The 25,662-nt window shown below is 35.4% G+C and overlaps 5 protein-coding genes across 5 annotated transcripts in view; 2 read left to right on the plus strand and 3 right to left on the minus strand.

Annotated features, from left to right (window-relative positions):
• Positions 1-3,846: 3,846 nt before the first annotated feature.
• On the plus strand, positions 3,847-5,335 carry LOC134749416 (homeobox protein Hox-D3-like). The gene is made up of 2 exons (XM_063684343.1): positions 3,847-3,907; positions 4,332-5,335. The coding sequence occupies exons 1-2, from the start codon at positions 3,847-3,849 to the stop codon at positions 5,327-5,329; spliced, it is 1,059 nt and encodes a 352-aa protein (XP_063540413.1). The 3' UTR covers positions 5,330-5,335.
• A 2,474-nt stretch (positions 5,336-7,809) lies between these two features.
• LOC134750291 (ventral anterior homeobox 1b-like) lies at positions 7,810-9,839 on the plus strand. Its single transcript, XM_063685455.1, has 2 exons — positions 7,810-7,914; positions 8,870-9,839. The coding sequence occupies exons 1-2, from the start codon at positions 7,825-7,827 to the stop codon at positions 9,830-9,832; spliced, it is 1,053 nt and encodes a 350-aa protein (XP_063541525.1). The 5' UTR covers positions 7,810-7,824; the 3' UTR covers positions 9,833-9,839.
• A 284-nt stretch (positions 9,840-10,123) lies between these two features.
• On the minus strand, positions 10,124-14,315 carry LOC134750301 (homeobox protein pnx-like). Its single transcript, XM_063685466.1, has 3 exons — positions 14,181-14,315; positions 13,575-13,641; positions 10,124-11,981 (listed from the first exon to the last, which is right to left on the minus strand). The coding sequence occupies exons 1-3, from the start codon at positions 14,232-14,234 to the stop codon at positions 11,386-11,388; spliced, it is 717 nt and encodes a 238-aa protein (XP_063541536.1). The 5' UTR covers positions 14,235-14,315; the 3' UTR covers positions 10,124-11,385.
• Positions 14,316-14,553: 238 nt separating this feature from the next.
• Positions 14,554-25,662, minus strand: part of LOC134751224 (homeobox protein Hox-A7-like) — a 149,255-nt gene continuing 138,146 nt past the window's right edge. The window contains exons 2-4 of the mRNA XM_063686611.1: positions 15,604-15,801; positions 15,386-15,479; positions 14,554-15,274 (exon numbers count right to left, since the gene is read on the minus strand). Of these exons, the coding sequence (XP_063542681.1) occupies positions 14,691-15,274; positions 15,386-15,479; positions 15,604-15,753 (828 nt within the window). The 5' untranslated portion in view covers positions 15,754-15,801 and the 3' untranslated portion in view covers positions 14,554-14,690. The remainder of the gene's footprint in view (positions 15,275-15,385; positions 15,480-15,603; positions 15,802-25,662) is intronic.
• On the minus strand, positions 22,454-24,799 carry LOC134750311 (homeobox protein 10-like). The gene is made up of 3 exons (XM_063685478.1): positions 23,788-24,799; positions 23,479-23,551; positions 22,454-23,386 (listed from the first exon to the last, which is right to left on the minus strand). The coding sequence occupies exons 1-3, from the start codon at positions 24,433-24,435 to the stop codon at positions 22,455-22,457; spliced, it is 1,653 nt and encodes a 550-aa protein (XP_063541548.1). The 5' UTR covers positions 24,436-24,799; the 3' UTR covers position 22,454.

A 25,662-nucleotide genomic window follows, 5' to 3' on the forward strand; every position in this document is an offset into this window, starting at 1 on the left:
CAGTTGAAATTTTTTCTGTTGCCGCTATAACAACAAATACTAAAAAGTATGGAACCCTCGGTGCGCGAGTCCGACTCGCACTTGGCCGGTTTTTTATATACGTTACCTAGCTATACCATACGTTACCTACGCATAGTAAACTAAAGACGCAGTAAGCAGTAAGCAAAAGAAAGCAGATATGTTTTATGATACCTACAAATATTTCAGAGGCAGATCTCTTATTTTACTCATGTTTAATGTTTTAAATGTTTTAATACGATAGACTTACATAACTCGAATGGATTTATTTTCTACAATGAAGATCGAATTTTAAGTCATCATATAGGTACTTACGTAGGTAATATGTATAGTATATTTATCATATCGTAAAAGCCATGTGTATTGGACACGATTTTTAGAAAAACGTATTTAATAATTTTCACTTATTAAGTTATTATTATATTCGCTCTTCTCTAAATTGCGCTAAATTCAAATCTTTTTTCGTACATATTAATTTTTTTAAGAGTAAAAGGGGACGGCCGCTTCTTCATACAAACATAGTCCCCATTTTCCTCTCTGGATAATTCATAATTCATAATTCATTTATTGCATTTATAATCATGTGTTTACAGAAGGTCTTACAAAGAGCATTTTACAGCTAAAGTGTTCACATGAACCCTGTTAGGGTATATAGCAATGTACTTATTAACTAAAACTTAATACTAAATACTAAAGCAATAACATTTCAACATTTATTTATTTATTGACATTATGGAAAATATTTTTACATAATTTGATGTATATTAACCATAGCTATGCCTCTACGTTTGGATTTTTTCTATTTTTTGATTATTGTAAAAATTTGGTGCGAAAACCAGATTTCATACAAATTTTTAATTGCTCCTCTTATAATAAATAAAAACTCGAAAAAAAATCAAACATGTAGCTGTAGTTGATATGCAATAACTTGTGTCAAAATATTTTCAATAATGTTAACATCCAGAGAGGAAAGTGAGGACTACTTTTGTATGAAAAGGCAATTTAGCGCGGGTCCTCCACTTTCGTCTTAACTTGAAATTCGAACTCCAATCACCGCTAACATTTTGGTTCTTTATTTTGTTTAGTATATGTACTTAAGTGAAATATTTTGTGACAGTGCTAACTACACTAAGTACTACTAACATTTACGGAAAAATCATTAGAAATTGATAACGCCGGCCCGTTTTCTCGTGCACGATTGGTGACGTCACGTCATCGGAATTGTGAGAGCATGTCGATGACTGACGTCACATTTAAATATGATATAAATACCTAATAATAGTTATATTATAGTAAGCGTACCTAAGCTTTGTGATCGTACCGTATTATATTAATTGTTGTTATTTAGATCATGCATGCATACAATTATTTGTAACGTAGGTATTTACCTTAGATCGTTTAGCAAAACTTTCAATATCAATAAGTAACGAATTCCAATACAAAAATATTAAATTAATTTTAAATGTTGACACACTAATGACCCGCTATCTGGATGCATTGTCTCAATAAATGATTATTTTGAAGTTGTAAGACCACCAAGATAAGGATGTTTACACCCGAACGGATACCCTATTGTTTTGAAGCATACCATGTCTTACAATACTATTTATATTTAACACTTAAAAGTTTTTTTTTGTCCCTAATGTTGTCACTGTTCAAAGTCCAGAGAAAGAGGACTAGGTACAGTCAGCTGCAGAGTAAAGGTACCCCGCATGCATAGAAGTGTGTATGCAAAGGTGCTAAGCGAACTGCTATTGCTGACTGTACATCTACAGTTTGAGGACAATCCTACACCGATCAACCTAGCCTCAAATTAAACAAAGCTTATACTATGGGTACTAGGCGATAATATACTTACGTAAATAGATAAATACATACTTAGATACAACATACATATTAAATCATAACACCCATAAATTCAGTAACAAATATTTTTGTTAAACACGCAAATAAGTGCCCTTATTGGGATTCGAACTCAGGACCTCTTCGGCAGGGTCACTAACTTATCTCTTAAACATATCTTAGAAATTAGCTTTTTACTGTCATCTTCCTTTAATCCCCTGATTACCCGCGTCCTACACGTTGTACATAGGCGTTGTACAAGTTTTGACTCTTTGACAGAGTTAAATTTAACCAACAAATGCATTTTATTTATAATTATATAAAATTAATTTGGTCCTGTATAATCATTGTGATCATAAATTAATACACTTTCAGATGTTTTATTCAATTTTACGCAAAATTTTTGTTTTAAAAAATTACATTTGTTTTAAGACGAAATGGCGGAAAATCTGGAAAAGTTGGTGATTTTTAGTATGTGATTTAGGCGGATTTTTCCGGGGTTGGCAATTATTTTATAATTAAAATCTTTATCAAAGGTATATTATCACAAATAGTGTACCTTTCTGATGGAAGTAATATTTTTCATATATCTCTTACTACACTGGTTAAGCAGTTAAAATCGGTCTTTTAATTTTGTTTTTTATTTTTGCTAGAATTAGTAAATAATTATATTAGGTAACACATATATTATTTTATGGGTTAAGATGGCAAATTTTAAAACTCGTTTCTCAAGAGATTAAAAATAAGAAAACCGGCCAAGTTCGAGTACCTATAAGAAAAGCGTACCATTATTTACGCAAAAAACGGCAAAAAAATCACGTGTGTCCCCACTTAAATATTTATTTTATTCTGTTTTTAGTATTTGTTGTTATAGCGGCAACAGAAAATTTCAACTGTCTCGGTTCATGAGATACAGCCTGGTGACAGACGGCCAGACAGACAGACAGCGAAGTCTTAGTAATAGGGTCCCGTTTTTAACCTTTGGGTACGGAACCCTAAAAAACAAGAAAGGTACTACAACAGTTACAACTGTCATTATGTAGGTACTATTAGACGTGAACATTAGAAAAATACTCAAATAAACTTATGATGGTTAAGTACGGTTATTATATTAAAATTAGAGTAGCAATTAAAGCTCTATAAAAGTTAGAGAAGCGGATAGACTTTAGTAGTTGATGATGTGACAGCAGTTTTGACAGGCTCTAGCAGCGTGAAGATATCATGAAAAACAACTGGTTTATTTAAAGTGTAAATACACAACTATTTATGATAGATTTATTTCTGACCTACAAAAATACGTCATGCTGTTTTGCAGTATTGTTTTCCACTGGTATTGGTTGAGTAAGTATGATGGTTTTAGGTATTATTATTATTTTAAGACTATTTCCTTGTAACCCAAATTAAAAAGGGGGTCTGACGCCCGCGCGGGTTCGTACCTGGTGCAAAGGTTGTCCATCGCAATTCAACGTGGTAACGCGGCTAGTGTGATGGGCACCTTTGCGCCAGGGACAACTCGGGGGGGGACTCTTTGACTAGGCTTAAGTTTAGCCTTAAGTTGTTATGGAATTGTTTTTTTTTTTTATATTGACAATAAACAACAGGTATAATTAAAAAGTCTTTGGATACTAAGGGCTGGAAACCTTATACATACTAGGTACACTGTATTGTTTATTTACAAATAGTTAGATAATTTTGTACTAAACTTGTAAAATAAGTATTAAAATATATAATATATTCATAAATTAGATTCACACTGCAGATAAGGGAAACAATATTCAAAATTATTACAAAAATATCTTATCAATTCGTAATCTTATTAGAGCTTTCGACTAGTTTGCTAATCACTCTCTACTTACGAACAATGGAAATATGACACTATAAAACCTGACCCTAATTAGTACACACCATTACTTACTCTTGGACTTTCGTACCGAACGTTTCATACTTCTATTGAATATCCGTGTTATTTGTACTTGGTGGTGGAGTATGTCTGCATCGAAGTCTATTCCTAGCCAGCCGGCCAGTACGCTCCAGATGTACCGGTACGGTAACGGTATCAATGAGACCACTCAAGACCAGTGGAGTCCTGATACAACCAATGTCAATGGAGATCCTGTGGTAATTACATTTTTATAGTAATTTATAAATTTTATACTTTTTTATGACTTAAGGGGAGGTTTTCCCAATTTGATCTGTCTTGTTTTAAATCGATCTTCTTGTATGTGTGTATACCTACTCTAGAACAAAAAAAAGGAAATGGGTCACACTGTACTGAAATTATTTACAAAGCGATCTTATGAATCGACCGACTAATTCTTTATGGGCAATAATCCTGATTATCTCTAGTATCCGACACATTTCGATGTGAGGGTAACACATAGGATATACAATTTCCTCACATTAAGAAATGGCGTTAGCACGGCTAATTCATAACAGTCTATAACAATTATTTTTATGTAAACTAATTAAAGTTCTATTACAGCCCGTACAATGGACCACCATCCCGCAACACATAGCTCCGGTGAGTTGCAACGGTACCAGTGCGTCTTACGACGGCGACAAGTTCTCCATGCCCGGAGTGCACACGCCCATCGACCTAGACGACCCCCACAGCTTCCCTCAGATCAACGGCTCCCAGAACGGATACAGTATGTTGAACACCCCGAAAATGACTCACGGCATCAACGGCTCAAGTGTCCTAATGACTCCCAGTTCACAAAGCCCTATGGTGAACGGCAGGACGTGGATGACCCCAGTATCCGGCACTAGCCAGTTCATGAACCGCGCCCCAACTTGGAACGTGACCAGAACAGGCGGCGTGAAAAAACCCAAACGCATTCGCACAGCTTTCACAAGTCAGCAGATGATGGAGCTTGAACAGGAGTACGCCCGCACCCGTTACCTAGATCGCAGCCGTCGCATTGAACTCGCCAAAATATTGAATCTCAACGAGCGCACCATTAAAATCTGGTTCCAAAACCGTCGCATGAAAGAGAAAAAAGATAGAGCTGAGAGCATGGAGGATTCTGAAGAGACTACGGAATCATCTCCGGAGCACGGGAACATACCGATGCAAATGTTAGTTCCTCACGACTTTCCTACGCCAGTGGCAGACGCCCTCTACAAACAGGAAGGTGTTTATTTGGAGCCGTATCCTGGGACGTCGACACCGCTGCCGATGCCGACACAATTGTCCCTGCCTCATGGCATCGACAGTCAAATGATGAACGGGTATACATATGAGTATCCCCAGGATCAGCAATTAGCTTTCGAATACCGTCAGATGCAGTTACAAGAGGAAGCATCGGCCTACGGGAGCGAGATTCAGGAGGTGCAGATGTCTCCTCAGTTCAAGGAGGAGTCTCCTCAGCGTCAGGATCAGGGGACTGTAAACACGATGCCGGCGGCAGATGTTCAAAACACTGATTTATCTTGGATTAGAAATATTTATCCCGAGGAGGAATGTTAAGTTACATATTATTATGTCGTGTGGAATGGTTTTTACTAGCGTAGTTTGTAAATATTATTATGTCGTGTGGAATGGTTTTTACTAGCGTAGTTTGTAAATATTATTTATGAAAATAAAATAATTTTTGGCTCAGAATGTTTGCAATTTTTATTATGACATAGTTAGCTACAGTAAAAATACGAGTAGCAAGATATTATGTCCATGTCGCAGGCATATTGTAAGAATTCGCCGTTTACAAACGGCGCCGTCATATTATAAACGCGAAGCAGTTTGCGTGACCTTGGCTTAAACAAAACTTAAAACTTCACAACTTAATTAGTCCTATTTCTGGGCGGATTGCCCTTCGGGCATCTAATTTTTAATTCTATTTGAAGCTACCTAACAAACCTAACCTACCTACCTATTGATTTAGTGTGACTTTCGTGAAAACATTACACTTTGGGGAAAAAAGCGTAGGTAGGTAAGTAGGTTAGATGTTTTCACGGACGTCACACTAAATCAATAGGTAGGTAGGTTAGGTTCGTTAGGTAGCTTCAAATGCCCGAAGGGTAAACCGCCCAGAAGCGGGGCTCCGTCTAGTTATAAAGTTGTGGAGGAAATGTTATTAGATAGAAACAGTCCGATGAACTCCAGATTTGATGGACACCCCAGCGTTTTTCATAGTTTTGATATGCAGCGCCATGCATGGTAAATTAAAGAACTAATTCGACCAAAATGCCGCGGCAATATATAAACGGCGGCGTTAATGCCGTATGGATACATAATGCCGACTTTTTACAATTTGCCGAATGACGGCGCCGTTTGTACAAAATGTCTGCGACATCCATATTATTATTCTCCATATAATAAATTAATGATAGGTAATGACATGTTAATGATATATATATACAGTTACAGGTCAGCAGCATTCCTGTGCCTTCACGCGCCCGGCCCGAAGGCCCCCCTCCAGCACACACTCGGGTGAACTCTCCCTCACTGAGAGGACACCCTGTGCGGAACCCCCCTAACCCTCCCACGACAGGACATTGGCAGTACCGGTAAGCAAATACCTGGAAATCAAGAGATTACTTACCGTTGCCCCCGGATCAGCTGATCAAGAGGAATGAGAAGGGACTCGGCCCTCTAGGAGGTTTCCTGTCCGTAGCACCCCTCCTTATTATGTCCATGCTTGGCATATCACTTGGCATGCAAACTAAATGTGGTCCAACTTTATATTACCTATTTGTTTTCTTTTAAACATAAATAAGGCTCTGCTACTGTACTTTGTAAACTAAATTATGACTGAAAACCAATATCTAAGCTATAAATATTCTTAAATAAAATTAAATTTTAATGATATTTATTACTTACAAGTAAAGTTGGTCAACCAATAGGTAAATATCTTCTAAAGTAATTTAAATTAATACATTTAACAAGTATTGGCTATAAGGTATCTTCAGATTTCTTTTCTTTCAGAATACTAACGTCACATAAATGCTACGAGATTAGATTGATGATTTATAAGTTTTATAATAATACATTAATGAATAAATATTTGGTAACAATATGACCATGCGACGCCATCTATTGAGGCACGCGGCCGACATCACGTACATTGATGCGCTACGCTACGACCGTAGAAAAGGCAAGCCCCTGTCAAAGAAAGGAATATCTTTATTTCGAGTATTATCTGATTACTTATGTATGTGTTATGATTACCAACTAAACGAATTCATAAAATACTATCAATACTTCTTATTTTGAAGTCTGTACACAACTTTAGCTACTTTAACTTTTTTCAGTTTTCCCTACGTATCTACTCCATACACTACGGTAGGCTTGGGCAAGTCTCATCGTGTTGAACGCGTTGTGACAAGGCAACGCGAGATGGCGCAATACAAGGTGAGGTGTTACAGCCAAGAAATATAATAAAATAAATTATTAAATCAAAAAGTAGTTCAAAGTTTTCAACTAATAAAATTTGAAACAGTAGGTATTAGTACCTATATTTTCTAACAATGATAAAGAGTGATATATATAATAAGATTTAAAAAAGTATGAAATTAAACGTTGTTGGTTTTACTGTGCGCTCAATTAAGTCAGGTTGGTGATATTTTCCTATTTAACTGCGTTGACCTACTGAGCTAGATAATTAAGTGATTAAAAAATACTTTTCCCGGATCCCAATTTATATTTTGTGTAATTAATAAGTAATATTGATTCCAAACTAAAATAACTTATAAAACCCAGAGATGATTCATATTTAATCACAATGAATTCGATCCGAGCTAATACCAATTTATTTGTTCAAATCAAAGTCGATGATATTGAGTAATGGAGACTGCGCTACTTAATGTATATTAAGCATCGAATGATTAGTTAATTAATGTTTTACATAATTAATTAATGTATTTGAACCAAACGGTATAAAAATGACCTCATCAATTTCTTTAATTTAGTTGCTTTGAGAGTGCTGGGGATATAACCTTGGTTTGACGTGTTTTGTTCTAGTGATCATGAGATACCTGTGCCTAAATCAAGCCGGGCCGAGGATTCCACACCAGGCTATGGCTGAAAATACATCGAAAAGAAAGATTGAACAAACTGTAAGTTGACTTATCAATTTCGATATTCTATTATGCACTAATCACTTTTGTAAGATCATGTATAAAAGTAATTAGGCAGTCAATATATTATCAAAGGTCATTTTACCACATTTTGGCTGTTCGTAATAGTGAAATGCAATTAGATACCTAGTCAATAAATGATGGTATAGATAATTTATTAAAAAGTACCCAATTTAGGCAAGACAGCGATAATATTTTCCCCATTAGTCTAATGTTGCGCGATTTCAATTGGTTTCTAATTTAAACACTATACCTGATTAAACACGAATCTAGAATATTCTGAGGTTATTCAGGCCGTGTATTCCTACAGCTCTCCGATCGCAGGCGATCGAACGATCAAGCAAAGCCAGCTTAGTGAGCACAGTTCCGTAAGACAAATAAATGATATAATTGGGGAACTCTCTTATACTGGTTTTCCTGACCGTTCGAATTATCTTTGCGCGAAGGGAATAATACCTAGTACATCATTCCGAATGGTAAGAAAAGCTTTAAAATAACATTCGGGTGTCATTAAAAAATCTAACCATATTCCGTTGGATTTTATTGTCTATGTATGGTACAATCTATTGGCAAATTTATAATTTTGTGCACTATTATTTTTAGGGAATATAATTATTTTGTTTAGGGAATATAAATATAATTAATTCAACGGGGCAACGCTGCCAGTGTCATGGGGACGTTTGGGCCGGCTATGGTCCGGGGTGGCACCATATCCTAAATAGTTTAATTTTGTGGTTAAGATTGACAAAGACTGTTGCGGATTACATCATTTGTAAGTCGATGACGAAGCCTGTTGCTGGTTTGCTTTTGTGTCCACTTGACGAAGCCTGCGTTGCCGATCACGATCTATGCATGGACTTTCTATTTACTGTTTTATTTATTGTGACGTGAAAATAAATGATTTATACTAAAATTATTTTGTTTATATTTCCAGATGTCTGAGGAAAGCATACCGAGAAAGAAGGCAAAACGTTTCCGCAGCGCCTTTGCCACGGAACAGATCAAGTACCTGGACGCCGAATTTAGGAAATACCCGTATATCGGCAGCGCTCGACGTAAGGAGGTCTCCAGTGCGCTTAACATCCCCGAACGAGCCGTCAAGATCTGGTTCCAGAACAGAAGGATGAAAGAGAAAAAAGACGTAACAAGCAACAATACCGAGTGCGACGAACATAAACATTCCAGAAAAATAGACGCTGCTAACGATCAATTAAATAACGAGTGTACTGTTACATCAACTAATAACAGACATTACGCTTCATTACCACTAATGTCAATCAAGAATGAGCCACCAAAGCACATCGACAATGCAATGAAAAAGGAAAATGAATCCTTCCCCACAACCGACAACAAACATATTCAAAAAGGAAATGAAGATCATCAGCCTCCGGCAGAGTTTTCAACTGATTTGTATAAAAAATATAACATCTTTATTGGAAATGTAGAAGTTACCCAGCCCAAGCCTTTTCTTGAAAACGTAGTAGCATCAAAGCCACCTACGATGCAAAGCCCTAAAAGTGAAGTTAGCTCTACTAGTCTTTATGAGAAGCTGCCGCATGATCTGTCACGCAAAAAAAAACCTCAACAGAAACCGATGAGTGTTGTGCAGAATTCGCCAGGGGGATATTTTCCTTTGAACTTGAAAAAATATTACACTGAACCATCGCTCCCTGTTGGAAGTAATATGTTATGGAAGCCTATTCAAATGTTACCAATAGTTTCGACGGCTGCATCGGCCTCGGCGCCTGCGGGAGAGGCTAAGGACTGCCACTGCGAATGTAGATGTCATCCCGCCTCTCCGCCGGCGCCGGTTCTGCTGCAGCAAGGCGCACCGAACCCTTTGGCTCAATATGTATTCACTGCCTTTCCTCTTCCAAACCCGTATTATAAGTACTGATGACAAACACTCATTAAAAGAAAATAAAAATACTTGATTTAGTGCCAGTTGCACCATCCGCACTCGACAGACTGATCAACGTCACCGCGGCGACTTTCCATACAATACTCCATTCCATAAACTTTTTCCCAAATATTAAATCCCTTTTCACAGTTCCATGGAACAAATTGGAAGTATCTTAAGGATTTATATATATAGTTTTCTCCAAAGAATAATTATAGTTTTTTAAGTATTAGCGGTAATTTACTATGTGTATTAAAATAATAATAAATACCCATTTACAAAGTGTACTTTTATTTATTGAAACTTCAAAAACAGAATCTTATATTCCAAATTACATATATGTACAGAAAAAAACTTTAGTAAAAGTTAATTAATGTCATTACCGGGTCTAACGCGATTAAATTTAATAATTTTACCTTTTTTCCGACGTTTTTTCGTGAAATTTAATCGCGTAAGACCCGGTAATGATATTAACTATGTGTGCTAAACGCGAGTTTGTAAGTAAAATGTTATATTTAGTAAAAGTTGTTACTAGCAAAATTAATAGAAAAGCATTTAAAATATACAAAAAGTAGAATGTCAGCAAAAGTAGAAGATAGAAATAAATAATATACAGAGAAACCCGTTATTCTTAAATTATGTGTACATTTTATGATAATCATAGCTACATTTCATTTGACATTTATATTAAATATCATAAATTAAATTACTGGTGTGCATAGTACCTATTGCTTAAATATTAAACGTACTTCGTACAAAACGAAGTGTAAGTACATAATTTATTAAATAGTAATAATATAACATCAATTATTTGACGTATTTATCTTTTTATAAATATTAGCTAATTCTACGTTTACTAATAAATAACCGGAAGATAATAAATAGCATGCGTGAAAGAAAAATAATCATGTTCTTTTGAACGGTTTTTATAAATTAATTAGTAACTAAGTACTAATAATACATTTCGTTGACAATAATTTAAAATTAAGTTAATAAATAATGATTTTTCGCATGCAGTGTAGTACCTAAAAGAACTTCGGTACGTAATTAATTATTTCTAATTTAACGTATTATTATAAATAAATTTGTCATAAGTACAGTGAAAAATTTTCATGTTTATCTTTTATGCGTTTTTTACTTAAACGCTAAGTTTCCTAATATATAACCACATGAAAATAAAAAAAGTATTCTTGAAAATAAACTAAATCAATGTAACAATGTAAAATTTAATATTAATTTAAGTTTTAAGTAGTTATTAGCTATATTTATTGTTATTTTTATTTAATGTAAAAGTTATATTATGTTTTTATGAACTTCTTTTATACTTATTAAATTAAAATGGTATTATCAGTAGTAGACTCAGTATTGTACGCAATATTTTAAGTGAACAATAATAAATCAATTATTGCAGAGGTACAAAATGTCGCGATGAAATTATGGGGACACCAATATTCACAAACAAATTAAAGTACTTATAATAAAAATAATCCTACTGTACAGATCTATAAAATCACTGGCAGCACTTACTATTATTACCTTTGTAAAACAAGTTAAGCTTGTTGCAGGTTATAGCAGTTAAAATCATACGACTTGGCAAACCAACTGTCCATTCCATACGCATTTTGAGCTTGGTTATAAGCGTTAAATTCTACATTGTTATAGTGGTTATCAATAGGATAATACTGAGTCGGATTAACAGCAATATCAACATCAAAACTGGGGGAATTTGGCTCATATCCATATCCATTTTGATAACATTGTCCAGTTGCGCTATCTTGGTAATAGAAAGTAGGAAACTGGTACTGTTCAGGTTCGTATACCCCACTATTTTGGTAGGGAATGTGCGTGTCGACATTTTGCTCCACGCAATCATTTGTTAGTATTGGAGACTGGCAGCTTACGATGTCGGATGAGGTGTCGCAGCTGGATTCCGAAGATTTCTTCTTTTCCTTCATTCTCCGGTTCTGGAACCATATTTTGAGAGCCTTGTCTCCAATGTTGAGGGTGCCTGCGAGTTCCTTGCGGCGCTTGGCATCGATGTATTTGGTGGTGCTATATATTTTTTCTAATGCTCGAATCTGCTCGGTTGAGTAGGCTGTGCGAACTCGCTTGGGTTTCTTCCTTATCGTTTTTTTGACATCGGCACCTGATAACATACATATATTCGTTATATTATAACTAGCTTTTGCCCGCGCCCGCGACTTCATCTGCGTGGAATTAGTATTTTGGGTAGCTTCTTTTTTTATCTACTGCTTTTTATTGATTTCCTATATCCTTATAACTTCCTTATAACTTTCTTATATACTTATTTGAGAGACAATTTCTAACTTCTAACACCTTAAGTAAAGGCAATGATTCAATTTGAGCATAAGAGTTACATCATTGTCAGGCGATGCATCAATTATCTCACTTTCGGGGTGGAAGTGAGATAATTTTCACCATTTTAAGGGATGATTTCCGGGATAAAAATTATCATATGTCCTTCCCCGGGACTTAAACTACCTATATATCTATGTCAAATTTCAACTGAAACGGTTTAGCGGTTTAAGTGTGAAGAGGTAACACATAGACAGACAGACAGACTCGCATTTAAATTATTAGTATGGATGTGCAGGAATGGTCAACTCTACTCGAAAGCCATTAAAATGGGTCGCTTTCAAAATTCCCTGCCCTCTTTAATCTGACGATAAAATATTAACGACAAAATAAAATATACAATACTTATATCCAATTTTGAAATCAACAATTCTTATATTTAGTTCAACTACATACGACACAAACATACATAAAACTAGTGGCTCTGTGAGCTGTAGATCTCGCGAACCCCCATGCCTCCGCCTTTTGAAAAAAATCAAATAAACTGAATCGAGATAAAATCTATTCAGTTCTTGAACCGGCTCACAAAATGTCTGCCTGTAGAGGAGAAAGTATTAGATGTAAAGCATTTTTGTCTAAGCTGAAACAGAGACCTTCCCTAACGAGCTCGGCCGAATTTCGTCTTCCCATACAAACGGAGTTCCGTTCTCATTTTAAAACTACGTGTTGGATTGTAATGAAACTTTGCACGTACAATGGCATGAGGTATATCTAGGTCTGTAATTAGTTTATATAGCTCCAGTTTATAAAACAAACGAAATAGAGCAAAAACAAGTTTTATATGAAAAACTTAAATTCGCTGTATTTTTTAACTATGGTATCTGAAGCTACATAAACTAATTACAGACATAGATATACCTTATCCTATTGTAAGTTCAAAGTTTCAGCGCAAACTAGCGTCTCGTTTTAAAATGAGAGCGGAACTACGTTTGTACGGAGAACCGAACGTGCCGGGGACACTTAAATTTTACTGGTTGGTTTGTTTGTTGTTTCATTAAAATTTTGTATAATTTCCAATAACATGATATAGCATATCATAACATCATATTTTTTTCTGCTAGCTCTAATTTAATTTCAATATAGTTTTATTTTATATTTTTTTTTTAAGCAGATAGCTTTATTTATTGTTCATTTAGTTTTATGTATTGCATGTTAATAAAAGCGTACCAATAACATGATAACCCTTATTCACACTCTGTGAGGTGAACAACTGAACATACTAATCCTACTATCAACTTTTATTAAAAGACGGAACCCGATATCCCGAAAAATAATTTGTCTGTTGGGACTGGTGCGTTGTCGATGTTTTCGATATGCAAGTCAACATTATTTTTACAATACACTTAGCTAAAAATCTACCCACCTCCGACGAAACTACGTTGATTTTCAGACCATTTCCCGTTAAATGGCCTGTTATCCCAGTTTTGAATCTGAAATGGACATAATTCGTATTAACACTTTTCTACTGTTTCACTGAAGTAAGTATATTTCGTCAGGTGACAAGCAAAACTCAGTGGTTACTGAAACATAATTAAACAAAAATCAACCCTATTCGGATAATAATACGGTTCATTATGGCTTTGAACTTGTGGTGGTACTTAGTGACTTTTGCTTGTCACCCGAAGATTTATAGACTATACACGATATATTTTGGAAAACAGGTATAAAGCACTGAAATTATTTCGCGTTATGCTTTATTTCCCGGAAACATCGCGTTTAGTGACTACATTATCTACACAATTAAATCGGCAGAAAAGTACCTAGTCAATCAAGAATTTCGATTCATTCACCTACCAATAAGTTTGTGATAAATAAGTATTTTCAACGACTACACAAGAAATAAAGTAAATATGTAAATTTTGACGTTTAGTTAAAAACATGATACAGCTATTATAATAACGTTCTTCAATTCAAAAGCTAATTTTCACTTTTATTAGATTCCTTTTAACACGTAAATGTAATTACTTACCTCATTCGTGTTACATAATGGAGTCAATCCGGTCACCACTAGATTTTGAAACATTTTCAGTGGATTTCGTTTTAAATTTGATTAGATGAGTTTTTGTTTCGGCGGACTTCTCGTGAATAACTTAGGTGTTAAGATGTCCAGTAAATTTTACTGCGTCTGCAGATTGTTTAATCAAAATATACCCTATCGGCATTATTTAAAGTTGATAATTCTGTGTACATGTTTTCTGTGTGTGTAGGGTGTGCAATGAATATTTTAAAAGAGTACCCACTTGTCATTTTATTTTAACTTATTATTTACTGGCAACATTGGTTAGAAGGGTTTACGATAAAAAATATGTGCATTAAAGAATTGTTCATTTATTTAATTGTGAACCTTAGGTAAAACTACAATAATTTAATTAAAATTCTAAGAATACATTATGTCAACACTGGAATAAAATATATTTATATTTATATAACTTATCTAAATAGGAGAATTACAAAGAAACTTTGAAACCATTGGAGAACATTAACAAAAGTGTTGAATATCTAAAAGTTGCCTGAGGGATTGTTCGGGATCCGTTCGCCTCCACTTGGCGGCATCTTCATCAGAACAATCCGAGTTGGCGGCAGGGGATACGGGCTCATATTCCATTTTCAACACATTTTCTACTACGTCTTCCTCGCTCAACACGTCGCAGTCAACTTTTTCACCAACTAGCCCATCGATGACGTTGACCAATTCTCCTATGGCGCGATCGTCGAGCGTGACGAAACCGAATTCGTCGGTTTTTTGCGATATCTGAGCTTCTACGTAAGCCAGTCCAAAGGAGTCCGACGAATCTGTTGCACTCATCGGTGAATAGCCAGAAGAAGCCTCCAGAGCTTCAAGCTCTTCTCTCTTGCTCTTAATCCTCCGGTTCTGGAACCACACTTTGACGGCTCTGTCGGTGACTTGCAGTTGCTCCACGAGAGCCTGACGCTCGTCGCGATTCACGTACGGTTTTTTACAAAAGACCTTTTCCAGGGCTAAGATCTGCTCGGTGGTGAAAGCTGTTCTTTTACGCTTGCGCTTGATGATCGCTTTGGAAGATCCATTAGTGTTGCGAATCACTGAAATAAAATGAAAAGTTTTTATGACATGTTTCTACTTTTAGTTTTCTCAGCTTGTTAATATTAAAAGGATGAATAGTTTTATAGTTTGATGAACAGTTTTCAACTTACGCGTAATATGTGCTCTGTGGTGTTTTGATGATACATTGTTGAACATTGGTTTATTTGTGTTGGATATTAGGTGATTAACTGGAATTTGCTGGTACTGTAAATAAAATAAAAATCATTAGTTTATTAGGTAAAGTTTAGGTTGTTACTTGCACTGAAATAATAATAATATAATTATTTATTATAAGTATGTATATAATCTATTATATTAGGTATCTCACCTGGGCAGAAGTATTCATTGCCATATATTGGCAATTTTGAATAAACTGAAAATTGTGAGGGGTCGTGTGACTCGTGTGCACGGACTGCACGGTGTGTATCACAGGGACGGGGACCGCACTCGGCGCTTGGTTGAACGTCGGTTGGTACATCGGAGACGTCTGTTCCTGCGTTTGTTGCTCGTACTGTGGCCATTGTACCTAAGAATAAATAACATATTTTGTTAATAATTTAAATACTGTTAAGGAATGGGATACACAAATAAGGGTCGAATCAGGGCATAGGACTATGCTAAAGTTCGTCTAAGCTAACTTTGAACCGACTTGAACAGAACAAAACGTGGGAGTGTCATTATATTTTCGTAGACATTTAAGATCAATGATGATATCGCCACACTTTGTCATTGCAATGCCATGCAGAGTTAGCTTGGTCCGACTTTGGAGATATTGAACAAAGAAAATGTACCTCATTAGTCTGTGGCAATGACTCTGGAAACAAAATCCATTCAGGAACGTTTCCATCGTGAGCCCGGGTTTCACCGTCACCGGCTAGACCAAACTCGGCTAAATTGAACTCGTCACTGGAAGACATTGTCGATCAACGTATTGGGACAACTGATTAGCAAATACAGGGTCCTAAACCCTTTTATACCGAGGTGATTAGTGTTGCTTTACCCTCTCTTAAACCCCTTTTCTAATTGGTTCAAGTTAATCCGTAAGTAGGCGCCATACCTTTTACCTACTTTTTGAAATATCCAAAAATCAAAATAAGGTGATTAGCGAACAATGGAAAAAAGGTGCCATTTTTATGGTTTTGTTTTGACATTGAGCCAAAACAAATAATAAAATATATTGTTTTCGGGTACAAAAATTGGAGATAAATCTTCCTGGATTAATTTTGTTTATTGTTGTAAGTTGTAACCGTTCCTATTTTTTCTCAACAATACGTATCACTAATCACTTTGTTTTGAATTAAGATGTCACGTTTCGACCTGTTACATAAGTGATACGTTCGATTTAGATTTAGATTTTTACAGCGCGATTCGGGAAATGAATTAGAGATTCACTAGATATGAAATAATCGCACTTAAACTATCGTGAGACATATCATCATCATATATATATTTATCAGTACGGTTTTTACCCACTATTATTTTAAATAATTATTATTTTAAATAATAGTGAGTAAAAACCGTACTGATAAATATTTTGAGATTTGAAATAGTTAAGATATATGACGTCCCACGGGTAAAGGTACCATATGGCGATTGGAGCTTACTTATTAACGCCGCTCCAATTAATATTGGATGGCTATGCGACGTAAGCGCCAGCCGCCATAAGGTACCTTTTGCGGTGAAATGTTACATAATATATCTTTACTATTTCATATGTAGTGAATCTCTAATTCATTTTTCGAATCGCACCGTTATTCTGATAATATAAAATTATAGTATAAAATTATCCTAAAATAATCTATAAGAATTTAAGTTATGATTGTCAATAATGAAAACAAGGATACGATTTATAAAATGTCTCAAATTAAATACTAGTCAACAATTTTATCCATTGATTTGAAAAGGTAAATACGTTATATGAGTTAATATTTAGACCTGTTACTAATATACAGTTTTGCCGTCTGTCTGTCCGTCTGTCCGTCCTACGCTTTTCTCTGTGACCGTGACGTGTATTTATTTAGGGTCAAGTGAGTTGCTTTTTAGGGTTCCGTACCTAAAACTGTATGTCTGTCCGTCTGTCACAGCCCATTCTCTCCAAAACTACTGGACCAATTAAGTTGAAATTTGGTACACATATGTACGTTTGTAACCCAAAGATGGGCATAAATTAATTTTAACAAAAATAACAAATACATTTTAAACATGGGGGCCACTTTTGAGGGTAAATAAGAAAATTAAAAAATAAAGTTTTTCAAACTATATCGTGTTACATATCAAATGAAAGAGCTCATTTTGAGAATCGCAAATCTATATTTTTTGTAATTTTAAAATAAATAGTTTAAAATTTATTTCCAAAAAATGGCCAAAAATGACCAATCCCCTCCCCCCTTTATCTCCGAAACTACAGGGTCTAAAATTTTAAAAATATACACGAAATAGTTCTTTACCTATAGATGACAGGAAAACCAGTGTGCAGTAAAGCGTGAGTCGGACTTAATTACTACGGGTCTTTTGAAGACATTTCAGTCACGTTTCACATAAAAAAATACATTGTAAAAAATTATGTAATATACGGAACCCTTGGAACGCGAGTCCGACTCGCACTTGGCCGGTTTTTTCGATACCTTGTAATTTTAATATAGAAATATTGCTATTGACTGGCTTTTGGTCCACTACACTAGCACTTGTTTTCCTCGCCTAGAACGTAATATTTTCCGGATAACTTCGTAACATATTATGTCGTTCGTTTCGTATCACATCAGCCACAATTTAATCTCCGGAAAGTTTGTGATCGAATCATTGAGTCATTATTTGATTTTGGGCCTAAAATTATATTTAATTTGTATAGCTGTAGTATTATATTTTTTATATTTGATATGTATACAACTTAAATATAATACAACTATTATATTTAAGTTGTATTTGTTGCGCTCTGTCGGGGTTTACAGAAGACCAGCGTTACGGGACCTCATAGGTTCCTTGACATGAAGCTGAGTGGAGACCATTTCAGAAACGCTTTATAATCAGATATAATAAATCTACTAAGCCACTGAGCTCGTAGGCATAAAGGCATTTACTAATTTATAAAATTTGCCCATTACCTACTTGCGTTGTAAAATAGTCGTTTGTTTTACAAGGGAGTAGTTGTTATTTAACCTCTCGTGCTAATATTGATACCCGAGCAAGCGAACGTGAGGTTAAATAACGACTTTGCCCCCTTGTAAATAAATAACTATTTTACAATGCAAGTACCACCAGTACCCCACACCAGTTGGTAAAGGCTCTGTTGATTGCTCAAAAACTGATGAGAAAGTTGTATTTTATCCACATGTGAGGCAAAGTAATCAAATGCAAATTTTGAGTAGTTTCTTTATCTGGGCTGGTAGAATTGACTTTCAAATGATAATTTTGAATGATAAATATTTAATAACATTAATTTCGAATAGATTTGGTTTGATTTTGTTTGATATTTTAAAGTTAGATTAACCCTCGCAACGTTCAAGATTCCACGTTTTGAACCACTAGCTATGCTCGTGGATCAATTTTAGAATCTTTCGCTTGCTCGGATATCAATATTAGCACGAGAGATTAAACAACAACTTTGCCATAAAAACGGTCGCATAAAAATATTTGTCAGAATTACTTTAATTCACTACAGGATATGTTTAATAAAATGATTATATATGTGCAGGAAATTCCGCGGATTAACTGATATCAAATGCAAAATGCACTAGAAATAAACTCATTCAAATTAATCTCATTTGCAAATGAAGTAACGTTAATGGAAAAAATTCTTGCGAGTTGAATTTACTATTCACTCTCTTTAATTGATACTTTATGTAATGATTGAAGCCTAATAGGTCAATTAGTTCAAAGGATTTTAATATGTAAGTGCTCAGTAAGTATTACCTACCGATAAAGACGTTACGTCGATTAATTAAAAGCGATTGTTGAACAAACTGGGTCTTTAGATATAGTTAGGCATCGTAAAGGATTCGTTCTTTCTTATATCTAGTTATTACTTTGTTCATTTTGAAATGTATTAATTAAATAAAATAAAAATATTTAATTGTATCCGGACATTGGCGATTTGAAAATTCTAGCAAGAAAAGAAAAGGTCTACAAATATTGGAGCAGTATGGAATTTTGCAAGTCAAAAGATGGCCTCGCCTGCAACATGCAACTATGCTGGAACTCAACATACCACTGTGCACTATCATCAGAGATATTCACTACAACAACGGAGACTCTAAGCATCAAGACCTTACCGGACTACATACAATGTTTAATATTAACATTAATAATGTTGTTATTAGTATTGATAATCCTTGCCGTGATCCTGGTGTATAAAGAATGGGTGAGACGACAGAGTCTGGAGCAACAAGGACAACAAGCTATTTCGGTGAGGTTCCAGTCGTGTCCTAGCTCCTAGGGAACTCAGAACATGTGTTGGTGGATACTGTGCCCACTTTAGTGAGCAGGCCGCCGTAGATATGTTGACAGCTGTTCAACGAATAACTTTGGTTCTAAAATATATGAAACGAAAGATCATCGATTTTCGGCCTTCGGAATTTAAATTACATGGATACGTTCAATTTGACGGGGGCCGAAAAGCTTAAGAAAATCGACGATTTCCTTTGCTACTGCTAACATTTTGTCGAAAGAGTGAAAATACATTCCGTTAATTAATAGTGCAAATGCGAGTTACCGGCAAACCGGCTAAGTGCGAGTCGGACGCGCTTTGGAACGCGAGCCGACTAAAATTGTGTCATGACACAATTTTTAACAATGTATTTTTTATGTGAAACGTGAGTGAGTCGGATCAAAAACTAAGTAATTCACGCTTGACTGCACATTTCTAATAGGTTTTTCTGTCATCTATAGGTAAATAACTATTTTGTGTATTAAAAACTGTAATAGATGTCATATATTAAAGAAAAAGTGACGAAGCCCTCCAGTGGTGAAGGCCGGATTTGAACCGGCGTCTTTAGCTCAAAAAAAAAAAACACATCAAAATATTTAATAAAATAATTTGATTTGTTCCCAAACTTGTTTATTTTGTGTATTTTTTTCAAAATTTTAGACCCTATGGTTTCGGCGATAAAGGGCGAGGGGTTGGCTATTTTCTTAAATAAATTCTAAACTATTTATTTTAAAATTACAAAATATATATATTTGAGATTCTCAGAATGAGCTCTTTCATTTGATATGTAACTTAATTTTTTTTTTCTCATTTACCCCCCAAAAGTGGCTCCCGTGTTGAAAATCTTGTGGCAAAAATTAAACTGGTGGGCGTTTTATAAATAAATATTGACTCAGAATCGATAGCATTCTCCATACTGCCATTAAAAAAAGATGTCCCAAAATGTCCATTCCATTACGACACGTTTTAGTGTGATTTTTTTTCATTTGTATGTGCGTGACGTAGTGATATTTAGGTACAATTTTTATACAATTTTTTGGGACATTTATTTTATCATCAGGATTGAATATGCTAGCGTTTCTGAGTTGAAAGAACCCAAAAACACCGGGATCTGTAAGAATCAGGTTTTCAATATTTATTTTAGAAAACGCCCACAGGTACGTACCCTACTGAAGTTCAAGTAACTGAACTAGCTATTATTAGCATTACTCAATAATGTACGAGTGAGTACGTCATTCAACCGGACTTTCTAGTCGCCTCGTCCTAATTTAGTTACTTAAATTTGTAAATGGAAATTCTGATCATTTGTAAATTGCGTATTTTATAAAATTTTAAAACATGTAATAATTATCAAATCGTCATTGCGAATAAAAATATATAAAAGGGTCTGGCCGCAATCCTATAGTGAAACTGCCCCTGGCTGAAGTGTATACCTTTCTTAAGCGAGGTTTAGACTAGCAAGAACTTGCATGCAATTTACGTTACATTGCTGACTACTAAGGTAAAGTGCATTCAAAATGTTTATCAGATACCGCAATGTAATGAAAATTGCATGCAAGTTCCTGCTAGTCTAAGCCTCGCTTTAGGTGCGTTTATTTGCCTTGTTATAAGATATCGTTTCACCATTTTCCAAGCCTAGAATACCTGGATTTTTTTTAAATATTTTTTTTTTTTGTAGCTAAACTAGTAATTCGATTTCTTTAAAATTTGGATGGTAAATGCACCTAATAGTAATTCATTTCCGAAAAAAAAACCAATGTTCTCACTTGTTCATAAAGGCTTAAAAAATTTTTTTTTTGAATACTTGAAAGATAGCGACGTTGTCAATTTTTAGTTATTTAATATAATACACATACTTACATGTGTACCTATTATTTGTATGATTCTACTACGGAATAGTTATTTACGATACAAGTGCGGAAAAGAGGAAATTCGAAACGAGTGGCGATAAATTAAAACACGACCGCAGGGAGTGTTTTAAATCGACACGAGTTGCGAATTACCTATTCGCACGTGTATCGTACAAAGTTTTACAGTACATAATTATGGCCCTTTAAACTTTCGACATATGCACGAAAAGTGCTATTTGACGCACTAGTGCGAGAAAGTAGCACCATATGTACTGTAAATTAATTAATTATAGCCTAGCTTGTTAGCCCACAACACAATGCAAGTATGCAAGCAACATCCACTTAATTATAATGTACAATCAGTAAAACTGTTAGCTTAGCACCCCTGCATACATTTTATATGCAGGGGTGCTAAGACAATAATTTTGCTGGCTGTACATGTACATGACATGTACAGCCAGCAAAGTTACCTACTTAATGCAGTTAAGTATAATATGCTTATTGCTGTATAAAAAATAAAATAAAAAATATTTGGAACTATGCTTATTTACCGATGTAGGTACAGGCAGATAAGTATATTTTGTTTAAGCTGCTATAATTGCATATACCTACATGTAAAAATAATTGAATGTATCATATTTACAGTTTTATTAACTTTTCAATATACTTTGCTTACAAAATTATAGTATTTTATTTACAAAATACACAACAAATCTGTTTAAGATATTAAACTTTTTAACAATAATATATAAACAAACGAAATAAGTAGCATTTAACAATATTATCAACAAAACATATAGGAAATGAGCGAAGATTTATTCAAATTATAGTTTATAATTACCGTAGAAACAGTCAGTCTTATGCACAATTTAAGTAGGTAGATCATTTCCCTTTACCTTAAAATATTTATAACGATATATAAGAGGAATATTTGCTGTTAGAAGAAGAAGGATGCTGATTGGCAGAATCTGATGAGATCAAGTAAGAGTAGTAAGGGTCTTGTGGCAGGGGCAGGGAAGACCGAGCGTGGAGGTTGCTGTCTTCATACGTCGGTGCTTGAATCGTAGCCGGGATCGAAGAACTGAACCCATAAGCCTCAGAGGTCGGCGGATGCATAACGACGCCAGATGATAAAGGATTGTAATACGACGACGTTGCCGTGTATCTCGAGATATCATCGTTCAGTTTTAAGCTCACGCCGTTAGGAACATATGTATCGGCAGGTAGCGTGGACAAAGCATTCGAATTCTGGAGTGATTCATCGTTTGAGTACCGATAAACGTCCGGCAGCGGTGAGTAAGCCTTGCTGGCGTTTGCAGCGTAGTATGAGGTATAAGATAAAGGTGTGTAAGACGGTAGCTCGTTCGAGCTCTGCGGGCCCTTTATCACGGACTTCAACGTGTTTATCGACGGGTATTCCGGCGGTCTTGATATGGCATCATTCGAAGTCAAGCATATTTTATGGTGGGATACGTGGCTGTCCGTGAGTAAACGTCGATGTCGATCGTGACCGCCGCAGCTTCGCCCATGACTCATCTTATGATCTTGATTTGGTGATAAACCTTTGGAACTCGTGGAGGGACTGCTATCATCGACCGATGAGGAAGGCTTGTTGTGTTTGTTATCCTTTTTATATTTCATCCTTCTATTCTGGAACCATATCTTGATTTGGCGTTCTGATAGCTGTAGATAGTTAGCCAGTTCAATGCGCCTCGGTCGGCACAGGTATCGATTCTGATGGAATTCGTTCTCTAACTCCACTAGTTGTGAGCTGGTGTAGGCAGTTCGAGCACGCTTCGTAAATCCTTTCTGGTACGATGATGTATCCGTAGACATTTCTGTAATAATAATTAGTTAATTTAATATAGTCGCTTTAAACTAAATCACTAATTGAAATCACTAAATTAATAAATGGCATTAATTATCTTACCGTTTTCTGAAAATGAAGACGCAGTGGCTATAGATATGCTTGCCGCTGAAGATTTGCTGTTCCACGATGAATTCTGAAAAATACAAAAACTTTCAATTAATACGACTCACTTCTCTTCTGTACAGATAGGTAATGAATTTACCTCTACCTATTTCTTTAATTGACATAAAATTCAACAAAATTAAATTGTCATTACGGATCCGGTTGCCTTGTGGTAAATCACACTATTACTTTTTGTGGTTAGGAAGAACAATTTTATATCTTATTTCTAGGGCGATAAGGTGTTGATTTGTATAACGGTAAATTTACCTGAGTAGTGAAACTGGATTCGCGTAAATCATTGATTTCCCTGCCTGGATCGTTTGCTAACTCGCTGCCTAAACTGCTTCTCTGGTGACACCGAACAGGTTCATTAGTTGCAAAACTTCTATTGTATATAATTTGATTGTCGTCATGGCTATTTGGATTAAATATGTGCCCTGATTTTTCTATACAGTCCTCTTGTGCCGTGACCTCTGTTCCTGGCGCATAGGTATTATTGGGGCTGTTACTGATGTTTTCATAATTAGGTATTTGGTAGTCATATCTAGGTTCAACGTCTTCCTGAGTATTCGTCGGGTTGTAGGCCTGTGGTAGCCCGAGTATGTCTTGAATGCTAAAGCTCGTAGAGTCTCTTGAGTTATAGTCTTGCACGAAAGAATGGGGTATTGAGGAGAGGACCTCCGCCTTACAATCTGGAAATGTGTTGTCGGTGCCAGGATAGGGTCCACATTCTGATAAAATGTCTTCAACACCATGAGACGTCACGACGTTGTTTTTGATTTCACGTTTCTGTGAAGACTCCAATATGTGACTTGACGTCGCTGCCGTAGAGAATTGCGATAGCGTCGAATCTCTAGAGTCTTCTAATTCGTCATCCGACTGCATGCTCGGAGGCGACGAGGTAGACGTTGACATTGTTGTAACACTCAATGACACTTAGCACCCTTACGAGAAAAATAATGATATCAAAACATAATAAAGTAGGAAAGTACTTAAACGACCGTATTGACTGAGGCCTGTTTACAAAATGCTTTTTTGTTCACCTGAATGTCGTTAATTTGGTAATGACTTTGTTCGTTAGTGTGCCGTGTCTGTACACGACAGGTTTCTCGGTGTGCGATAAGACGGACATACCGGGTCTCTGATAGTAAATGGACACAAGATAATTGTTTAAAATCCTGGTATTCCGGTAGCTAAAACGCTTGTCACATCTGTCAACTTTAACTTGCTACTTCGTCTTCAACCGATAAGCATTGTGCCTATTGGTGCATTTAGTCACTTTTTTAGGGTTCCGTACCTCAAAAGTAAAAAAACGGAACCCTTATAGGATCACTCGTCAAAACTACTGGACCAATTAAGGTAAAATTTGGTACACATATGTAAGTTTGTAACCCAAAGGGAGATATGTAACGTAAACAAATGAACTTTAAACATGGGGGCTACTTTTGGGGGGGTTAAATGAGAAAATTAAAAAATAAAGTTTTTCAAACTATATCGTGTAACATATCAAATGAAAGAGCTAATTAATAGAATCTTAAATGTCTGTTTTTGTAATTCTAAAATAAACAGTTTAGAAGTTATTTAAGAAAATAGGCAAAAAATGACCACGCATTGGCCCCCTTTATCTCCGAAACTACTGGGTCTAAAATTTAGAAAAAAAAAATACACAAAATAGTTCTTAACCTATAGATGACAGGAAAACCTATTAGAAATGTGCAGTCAAGCTGAGTCGGACGGATTACTTAGTTTTAAATCCGACCCTACGCGTTTTTAAAGACTGGTTTCATATAAAAATACATTGCTAAAAATTGCCTTGGAACGCGAGTCCGACTCGCACTTGGCCGGTTTTTTTAACTAAAAACTTCTTAACAAGCATGCACTTTTGCAGTTACCTAGGATAAATACTGCTGTCACGAAATAAATCCCTCTATATAATAAAAATAATATTTTAGTGATCTTTGAAGTAGTTAATTTATAATTATAACCTATAGTTTACAACTAACATTTGGGACAACTAATGGTCGCCGTCCGGTGACCGGCCCAGCGGGGTTACGGTGAATATGGAAAACCGAAGTTTCGTCTATTTGTGTCTGTCATTTTTGCATATTCAAATAATAAAGATGGAGATAGTCGATATTTCGT

Source organism: Cydia strobilella, chromosome 2 (genome assembly GCF_947568885.1).
Source record: "Cydia strobilella chromosome 2, ilCydStro3.1, whole genome shotgun sequence".
Classification (NCBI taxonomy): Eukaryota; Metazoa; Arthropoda; class Insecta; order Lepidoptera; family Tortricidae; genus Cydia; species Cydia strobilella.

Coding starts and splice junctions, on each gene's coding strand:
- LOC134749416 (XM_063684343.1), top strand. CDS start 3,847: ATGTCTGCATCGAAGTCTATTCCTAGCCAGCCGGCCAGTACGCTCCAG. Junction 3,908..4,331: donor GCTCCAGATGTACCGGTACG/GTAACGGTATCA, acceptor AACTAATTAAAG/TTCTATTACAGCCCGTACAA.
- LOC134750301 (XM_063685466.1), bottom strand. CDS start 14,234: ATGTTTCAAAATCTAGTGGTGACCGGATTGACTCCATTATGTAACACG. Junction 13,642..14,180: donor CATTATGTAACACGAATGAG/GTAAGTAATTAC, acceptor TGTCCATTTCAG/ATTCAAAACTGGGATAACAG. Junction 11,982..13,574: donor TCAACGTAGTTTCGTCGGAG/GTGGGTAGATTT, acceptor GTATGTTATCAG/GTGCCGATGTCAAAAAAACG.
- LOC134750291 (XM_063685455.1), top strand. CDS start 7,825: ATGAGATACCTGTGCCTAAATCAAGCCGGGCCGAGGATTCCACACCAG. Junction 7,915..8,869: donor AAAGAAAGATTGAACAAACT/GTAAGTTGACTT, acceptor TTATATTTCCAG/ATGTCTGAGGAAAGCATACC.
- LOC134750311 (XM_063685478.1), bottom strand. CDS start 24,435: ATGTCAACGTCTACCTCGTCGCCTCCGAGCATGCAGTCGGATGACGAA. Junction 23,552..23,787: donor AATCCAGTTTCACTACTCAG/GTAAATTTACCG, acceptor TGTATTTTTCAG/AATTCATCGTGGAACAGCAA. Junction 23,387..23,478: donor GTCTTCATTTTCAGAAAACG/GTAAGATAATTA, acceptor TTATTATTACAG/AAATGTCTACGGATACATCA.